At 43.8% G+C, this 9,680-nt stretch overlaps 1 protein-coding gene across 1 annotated transcript in view; it reads right to left on the reverse strand.

Annotated features, from left to right (window-relative positions):
- T265_04474 (hypothetical protein) overlaps window positions 1-6,100 on the reverse strand; it is a gene marked incomplete at both ends in the record, with an annotated part of 18,260 nt that extends 12,160 nt beyond the window's left edge. The window contains 2 exons of the mRNA XM_009169223.1: window positions 1,697-1,814; window positions 5,990-6,100. Of these exons, the coding sequence (XP_009167487.1) occupies window positions 1,697-1,814; window positions 5,990-6,100 (229 nt within the window). The remainder of the gene's footprint in view (window positions 1-1,696; window positions 1,815-5,989) is intronic.
- Between the last annotated feature and the right edge of the window lie 3,580 nt (window positions 6,101-9,680).

Below are 9,680 nucleotides of genomic sequence, written 5' to 3' on the forward strand. Positions count from 1 at the left end.
TGTTTTTTTTTGGCAGTTCTTGACAATCCGTTTATATATACATATATATATATATATATAATGACTAGAAAAGGATCCGCTTGTCTGCCTTTGAAATCACTGGCAATGAGGATCCGAGAAGTTCAATCTAATCTTTTACAGCACAGCCCAACAGCCCCTGTTTGAGCGACACTCACTTTCGACCAGCTCAGCGTCTATTTAAGAGACAGCTACTGCGGTTTTTCTCCAGCCTTTTTCTCCAAGTATACCTATCAAAAGTGCCACGGGGCCCCAGTAAACAATAAAGTCAGGATGAAACATTTCTAAAGTTACTTCAACCTGCTGCGATAAAATTCCCCTCATTTTGCTAGTCAACTTTCTTTCACGAGGTAGCCATGTGTCCGAGTAGCACTTTTCAACTTCCCACTGGAAGCTTGTGCTAATTGGTGATAACATTCAAATACGATATAGACGTAAGCTGCTACTCATAAGGTTGCTGAGTAGTGCATTACGTCTTTATATATATCGCGATATCTCGAATACCATAGCGACCAAAACACGGGGCGGCCTGGTGAAGCACATTCAGTTGCTTGGAAACATCACAAACGAGAGATCCAGCTGGGTTTCAGGTGGGTCTCTTGCAAAACCAAATTTGTTTGCAAATGAGTGTAGTTCGCTAATTCATATATGATATTTGAACAGTTTTTCTCGAATTCCCACTATTTTCAAATCCCAAATCCATTTCATGGCAGTTTTCCATATGAATCCCTCCAAGTTGGGTGAACCCACTACATACTCGAAATGTTCATTGGGACCAAACCTACACCCGCTCCCGATATGCATCGGTCTCAGTTTAATCTTCATCTGCACGAGACCACAGAACTCTTCTCTATTTTCGCGGCATACATTCATTTGCAAATCAATTTGGTTTTCACGAGAGACTCAACTGAATCTCTCGTTTATAATATTCTACAACTGAATGTGTTGCACACAGGCCGCCTCATGATTCAGTTGGCACGATATTCGAGACATCGCAGTATATTTTCATAAAGGATACTACTCACAAGTCTGCTGAGTTTTCAGCAACGTGAACTTGGCATAAACGTGAACGGGTGCTGGAACACGTCGAAGGTGATCCGGCATGAACAAAGTTCAACCCATTCATCTGACAGTCATTGTGAACAATGTTCAATAAAGCTATAAGAATCGCCCACTTATTTCTCGTGTTTTTTAGAGAGCGTGACTATGCTCCGTTGTGTAGTTGCATACAGTCCGGATATGACATCACTATTTTACAGAGCTCAGTGAGCCGGCCATCTGATTGGTTGTTCCGACTGGACCGGCATGCTGCCTCTTTTATGATTGGTCGATTTCTGACACATTCTGATTTAGATTTGGCCGGAACAAATAATCGATCAAACCGTTCATATCATATTTTTTTGTAAACCTGCTTAAGGTGTTCACTCTATCAAGAAGAAACAATGTCCCGCACTTGTCTGTTTCGAAAGTGTTCACGAAATCTCAAACAAGAAGTTTCGAAGACAAAACCGATCAGAGTGGCTAAACTGACGGAGCGGATTACATGCAATAGTTGATGCTCAATTTGACTACATAGGGCTTAGAGCTCACCTAAGCAGCGCCCCACAAATTTCTACATTTTGTTTCGAACAAAGTGACCACGTACTACTCACAAAATTTTTGGAAAGTAGAGGCTCACCTTTTTCGATCATGCTTTCCCACGATGTCGCACCTGACAGGTATCCCATATGCAAGTGTATCTGAAGCGAACAGGCGTGATGGTCAAGCAGTACCATTAGATCCCCACAAGGATGGGCCTGAAAGTTGTTTTTTCTAAAAAATTTGAGCAGTCACTGTTATTTGCAGGAGGTGAAACACTAAACTCAAAATTAAGCTACGTTCTGATGGACACGGTGTTGATGTTGAAGCTGATTCCGATGACAACGTTTGCGACGCTGATAATGATGATGATGATGAAGATGATCATGGCGTCATACTATCTACAATATTACACGTGTGCAACTACATTCAGAATCCCAAGGTTGATGTGATGAGGAATACCATGCTCTAGAGTACGGTGATACGTTAAACTACTTTACAATAGAGGAAAATGTTGGTAGCTCAGGTAGCGTAAATGGTGGCTGGCTTGTTCGCTGAGCCCAGCTCAGCTCATACTTTACAGTGTATTTATTGAAATTCCTCTGACAGGTGAATCACACTTGCGGAGTGACCTTGGTCAAGATGGAAGAACTCTCGCTGACAGCAAATTGGTGATTTACTGGTTGTTGACCACGTGGCTGTTGATCTGTTCGCCGAGTTTGGCTACTGACTTGCAAACGTTTCTTCACCATACAAGGAGACATCCTCAGTGCGCAGTTGGATGATTTGTTCTTTAACTGATAACCGGGAAGTCATAGATTTGAATTCTCCCAGGGATTGACAATGTTTCTCGATGAGAATGGAACGTCTGAAAAGTGCTTGTCAGCTTTCTCAGGCACAGACTGACCTCAGTTGGAAGGCGTAATCTGGTTGGAATAACTTTCAGGTCAGAACCACCGAAATATTGCTCAACCACTGGGCGTGGATTGCATACTTTTATGGGGTATGGACGGATATTTAACGAAACGTTTTCCAACCTGGTCTGTAAGGTCAGAATGCGATATGTTTTAAACCAAATAGTATGTACTTTAAAATTGCCGACCTTGGTACGCCGTCATTGCTCATCCAAGTTGCTCACTTTACTCCCTAATTGGTAAGCAATGCCGTGGAAAGTAAACTGTGGTCACGTGCACGGTACGGCGCACAAGCCACTGTATAACTGAACCTCGTTAAAGGAGAGCCGATAGAGCAAACTACGTGTTTGGGTGTGTGGTACCAAAAAGCGTTGTCCTTTCCCACATAGTCTTTCACTATGCTGTACTGATGGACCTTTGTTTTATCAAACGTAAACAGAACTTACCAACCAATATGTTCAAACATACCATCTATGACTTACCGCTATAGATTACTCACATGCCCAACACACTTGCTTACAGGATTGCTGTTGTGGTTTAGGCCTGTTAATACTGGTCATTAATGTTTTCATGACGTAACACACTACTCATATGGTTGCTGAAAACACGTATGCAGCCCAAACCCGGTTTCACCTTTCCTGGGAGTTCAGTTCCGTCAACCTTATGTTCTACTTAGACACAAATTGTACGATTTCATTCGCACTCAATCTGACTTTAATTAGAGACTCAACAAAGTCTCCCGTTCATAATGCTCTTCAACGGAATCAACTGCACAAAGATGGTCCCAGTTTCGAGGTGTAACAGTTTGCTGAAAAGGGCTCTGCAGTACATCAGGGATTCACCTATAATTTAGTTGAGTCTCTCATGAAAACCGAAATAGTTTCCAAATTAATATATTTTGTGTATAACCATTAATTTGTTTTGTTGAGAAATTTGAAACACGAATTATTTGTTACAAAAATTGGAGACAGTATAGAGCAATGAGTTGTTGCAGGGTATATCAATTCTATTTCGATGAGTATGCTCAAGGTATACCCGGTATCAGAAAGGAAAATAGAACAAAAGAGTAGTATCTAACGTCAAGATTCCGAAGGAGTGTCAGCAATGTGAACTATTGCTTCTATTTATGAAGCTCTGGTTTGTTATTGCCACTGGATTCAACAAACTTTTGCGCCTTACTGTTCACGATGTGACTTTCAGTTGTCGAATCTTCAAGGAGCTCTTACTCACATGCCACTGTGTCCCACCCACCGAATTTGGAGATGACCCTCATTTCTACCGTTGTTGGTGTCCGCGCACCCATGCGTAAATCAATAGAAGGGGTAGTAAAACTCTGGCGGTAGGAGTCAATATTCGACCGCAGGTGTAGGTGACTACAGGTCTGATAGACTAGTATGTGCGTTTGAGGGCCAAGATAAGGCGTTCACTACTGTGCTCTGTGAATTCAAGATCAGGAAAAATTCTGATCTCATCAGTGCGCACTGATGATGTCACCTCGATTGGTGATGAAACGTTTGCAATCAAATTGCCCAACTCAGCGAACAAGCCAACGACCTGTCTATACAATGGATCGCGACATCTCGAATATTGTGACAAGTGAAACTTGAGGTGGCCTGGTACACCACAGTAAGTTGAGGAACAACATCAAAAGACGAGAGATTCAGCTAGGTTCTAGGTGAGTCTTCCATCTTAATCAAATTGGGATGCAAACGAGTGTATAAATCAAACACCTCGGTTTTATTGTTCCTGTTTTGTTTGGATTTTTCCCAAGTAGTTCAATGACGATCTCCAAAACAAGGTTTTGGTCGGCTGATGAGTAGTGTGGTGACGTCAGACGGCAAACATTTTGACGTTTTTCAGAATTCTTTATTGTGTATTCTGATTCGGCAACCGAATACCTCCATTTTCTTCATAATTCTTTCACTGGTTTCCTGTTAGTGAAGCAAGAGGTCAGAGGGGGTGGACGATGCCTGGCGATGAATCATTTGCCCCCAAATTGTTCAGCTTAGCAAAGGAGTCGAGGGCCATCATTGCGACCACAGCTACCAGTGATTACTTCAACTGGAGAGTCTGCGCAGAGTCTGACACCGATAAACTTGGTCTGAGAAGGGGGTTCTTCTCCATCTGGTTTAGCTAACGTTTTTACCAAGAATATTTTGTCGTCTAACAACGGACGAATCATAGTACAACAGAGTAAAGTGTCGGAATCTGGAAGAACTGTGTGAAAATGGTATTTTCTGGGAGGTCCCGGGAAAGATTGTCCTCTCTTCATTCAGAAAAGTACAAACCAAATCAACTGGAAAATGTTTGGGACCGATTAGGTGGTCATCGTTTCAGAGAGGTATTGTAAACAATCGGTGGATTTATTCCTGGGTAACAAAATAAAATGTAACGACTATACGAAGTTTTGTATAGGTCAGACTGCCAGGGCAATACACACGAGAGTCGGTGGGCACAAGCGATCCATTATTAGACCACCGAGAAACGTGGATGAATGTCAAGCGATAGTCAAAGATTCGGCAATGGCAAGGCATGCACTACACACTGGGCATAGGATAGATTTAGAAAATGTGGACATCCTGAGACGGGGTTTACGATTCACACCACAGCGATTGGTCGCCGACGCGGTGGAAATCGCCAAGCATTCCAGCGTAAATAGAGCTTGCAAGCGTGTGGAAAGCTGTTTTAGATCAGCCGAGAAGACACGACGCGGTGTGCAGTTATCAGCGAAATAGTCTGGGTCTAAAAGTACAAAATCCAAGTAGACTTAGATCCAATTAACCACCCCACCCCCATCCTCAAACCAATTGCCCCGGCCTCCTTCAACGAACACAGGTGAACGAAATCTTTGAACGACCCCAAGAGGAATTTTTCATTAAGGTGTCCTAGACTGAAGAAGCAGGGACGAAAAAATCCGGGTTCATCATAAAGACGAATCCTCCCAACCAATCTATTGTACATCTTAGTCATCCCCACTAATCAACAAACAGGAACATCAGACAGAATACGCAGCAATGATCAAGTTGGCCAGTCATAAGAAATCTCACGGATTGGTTCCCTGACTGCCTTGAAGCTCAACCAACTTAGCGAAACACTCATCTGCAAACTAATTCGGTTTTTCGAGAGATTCNGAGACTCACCTAGAACCCAGCTGAATCTTTTGTTTGTGATTTTTACAGGCAACTGAATGTGCTGCACAAGGCCGCCTCATGTTTCAGCCGCTACGATATTCGAGATATCGCGATACATGTATATTCGTAATGCACCACTCATTAGGTTGCTGACAACGAATTTCACCAATCAACCTACTTACTTACTCACTTGGCCTGAGGAAGCTTTTGTGTCAAAAGCGAAACCTTGCCCAGCAATAATTTCACCGATTGTTTGCAAACCCTCTCTGATACAAACCAAATATTTCTATACTTCAGAAAAAGTGACTGCTGTTCGGCCTGCCCATGCATTCTGCATGACAAACTTACACGCAATGAAGGTCGTTTCCGAAGGAGAGGCAAGTACACAGGATCATCCATTGTCAATAATCTTGTGGACTTGTCTACATCCTGATGTTGGCGAGTAATTCGTATTGGCATGTTCCAGCCTATATATTCCCGCAAGCCATCGGACCAGTCCGGCCACATCCGACTCAGGCGTGCGTGGATAAACCGAAAAGATGCATTGTGTCCGACTTCTGGGTTTAGAATTGCCAACAGAGGCTCGAGATCATATTTTACCTGAAAGGAATGGACGTAAGACAGTGAAGGGGACAAACGGGTGACGGGACTATCAAACTAAAACAGTGCTTTCACCTTACAAGAGACATGTACGTATTTAGACATGGAATGCAGCTGATGTGTGGGTTACCCCATAGCATCTATCCAGAGGTAACTTTGTAGTACACTTGGCAGAATTTAGTTACCCCCTCAGGAGGCTAACTCCCTAAATCGTGCTTTTTTCTTGATACCCATCAAGCTGGATGATCAGGGAACTTTGGAGAACTTCCCATCGATCGTTGTAATTTTTCAGCAAGTGATGGATGCTTCGTATTCCAATATTTGACCAGTCCCGAGCTTGAACACTATTGAGCCTCACAAAGTACTCTGAATGTGGTTAAACAGTGCTCAGTGATCATGCTTGTGGTGCAATGAAAGAGTGAGCATCACTCCCAGTTCAAATAGGACCATTTAGCCGATCAATAACCTACTGCTGAACATCACTCAGCATCCGGGTTGATGGACCGTAAATTGCTCTACAGTTGGTCATCAACTACATGGATGTTTAGATAAACTGTCCAGGTTTGTTCTGGCAGTATTTCTCACCCGGTAACTACGTCACACAGTTCCTTCCTCTTCGGGGGATTGGTGCTTTTGAGGCTGTTATTGGTAGTTGATCAGGTGTGCAGTTTGGTGCGCACTGATTATATCTCCTTGTTTGGTGACAAAACGTGCCAGAACAGATAAACAGCTATCTGGTCAACGGCGGATAAACACACAAAAGCTACCAGTATTTCGACACGTTGCAAATGCCTTTTTCTTATGCATAGGAAGGTTTTTCTTTGCTGCTTGAGGTTTCCTTGAGGTGGAATCACCGCTTGTTAGGAACGTTCACAACCGTTGGAAGATATGAACGTTCTGGATTGATGACTCGTCTACCATAAAGGCCTGTTGGAACCCGGTTGATCCGCTTCCTTGTTTGGTTTCATTAGATGGAGTGAATGGGTCAATCACGTGACGCCTTGACCGGCATATCTGAATCAAGTCTCTGTAACGCATTTGAAACTCGAATGTATCTGCTTGCCCGTTTCTCATATGACCTTATACGTGCCCCTCCCTTTCTCTCTTCCCCCATTGCAGGTACCACGGACGAATCACCACGGGCCCTGGACAGGGAAGAGTACCCCACTTGTACACCCCCTAACTGACCTTGACCCGACCCTGTACACACCCCCCGCTTCCGGTTTCGGTTTCGCTCAATACACGTGTGTCGTTACCACACTCCGGCCTTCTCCCTTGTTCCACCCGACCTGTGCGCATGTGTGCTGTGTATACTGTGTGGATTCAGTAATACCAGTCCGTATATCTGCATATTTCAGAACTGACGTGTGCCGTCCTCTCGAACGTCGAATACCGCTGACTTCCCGACATCCCACGCTACACTCAACTAACTATTCCGTGCAGTTGCCCAATATGACCTTGAGCGAGTGTTTGAACCAGCCAACTATTGACCTGTTGTTGCGGTCAGACTACTGGTTTAATCTTCAATTCTTGATTACCAATCTATAGTTGCACCGAATACTCGTAGTAAAAGTGTAGTAGTCCGATCCGGAAAATGCTATCTATAATTAGAGGTGTGAGAGATTGGTCACGTGTTTCTATGGGCTGGACTACTGACCATCAACCCGATTGTGAAGCAGCTGAATCTGTCTATAGATTGGATTATCAGTCATTTTGTGCTATCATTTACTGGTGAATGACCCAAATTAATGGGTTAGAAGTTCGAAAAAAGTAACAAGATACTATCAAGAAGTACACGCATTTGGTTTTCACGACAGACTCAACTGAATCTCTCGTGTATGATATTCTCGGAGACTGTGCCTTCCTGATGAACCCGAAGAAGGGCGAAACCGGTCGTGGGCTGTGGGAGAGTTTTCAGCAACCTTGTGAGTAGTTTTCTTTATGAAAATATACTGCGATATCTCGAATATCGTGCCAACTGAATCATGAGGCGGCCTGTGTGCAGCACATTCAGTTGTAGAATATCATGAACCACAGATTCAGTTGACTTTCGTGTAAACCAAATTTATTCGCAAATGAGTGTATTTCTCGAAAAGAGCTCAATTTGGATTCAAGTAGAACATAAGGTTGACGGAAACTCGGGGACTGCGCCTACGTGATGAGCCCCAAGAGGGGCTAAACCGGCCGTGGGCTATCGAATAGTTTTCAGCAACCTTGTGAGTAGTTGCCTTCACAAAAATAACAAGATGCTTGTCCACCAAAATGCCTCAAGAATGCACTCACCTTGATTCTGGACAACAACTGTTTGCGTACATATTCCAAGTCGGTTTCTTGGGAGCGCAGAAATGACAAGTATAACATCTCTGCAAACAATAAAATCGCAGAAATGAACAGGTAGAGTTTTATCAGTCGAGTCACCCCAGTCGGTGGGCTGCGCAGAATGGTACGCATGATAGCACCAAATGCCTAGTTTGAGAAAGCAGTGAGAATTAGGTGTTTGGTTGAAATCATTCGATTATGACGCGCCATCATTCGTGGCCAGTCTAGTTCGAGCTTACGCTGGAGAACGACAAAGCCGCAATCTTCCTGCGCGGAACTTCGCGAATTCCGGGCCAGTGATTTGCCCCAACCACCTCCAATGGTACGTCGAAACGTAGGCTACAACAAATGACCAATGACAGTCGGACAGATACATTGTGTGCGCTGTGCTCCACCATGCGCGCTACGTACGAAAACGAGTAACTGGCAAAACCATTCGGATCAATCAACTTCCGCCGAACAAAAATGCACGTTTATGATGGTGACTGGAGCCGTTTGACCTATGGCTTAATTCCTTGACACTGGAAAAACTGAGCTTCCAAGTTGTGTCTTCTCTCAGAGATATTGTGTTGACAAGTCCGGCGGTGGCTATACTCTAAATTTGCTCAAAATGTATTACCTGAGTTTCATCTCCACCGACCCAAGAGTCTGACCAGCACTCCGCGTGGGACCTGTGTTCTGGACGAACGCTAGGTTACATTTTGAACAAAGTTCTCGCTTGGTAGCCGGCGCATTGCCCGAAGTTGGCCGGATGCACCCTCAAAATAAGATGGACTGAAGCACAGAGAAAGTTCCAGTACCACTCGTGAGATGAAAACTACAAGGATCCGCGTCCAATCTGATTGATCTGGTGCTAACCAAGTCCATTTTCCAACTAAACACCATTTTTGAAGTAGCTGTGAGGAATTGAAAATGAACTCTGTGTTCATGAGGGACACAACTGAGGTTCACTTGAATCTCTTGCCCAAAATGTCAGTAGTATTACTGTTATTCTTAGGTTAGGTTCAGGTAGATTTCATAAACGTCTCTTTCACAAAGAAAGGTGTTTCCCGAGTGACTCACTCAGCTGAATCTCTCGTTTGTAATGTTTCCAGGCAACTGAGTATGCTGTACCAGGCCG

This window comes from Opisthorchis viverrini (genome assembly GCF_000715545.1).
Source record: "Opisthorchis viverrini unplaced genomic scaffold opera_v5_76, whole genome shotgun sequence".
Lineage (NCBI taxonomy): Eukaryota > Metazoa > Platyhelminthes > Trematoda > Opisthorchiida > Opisthorchiidae > Opisthorchis > Opisthorchis viverrini.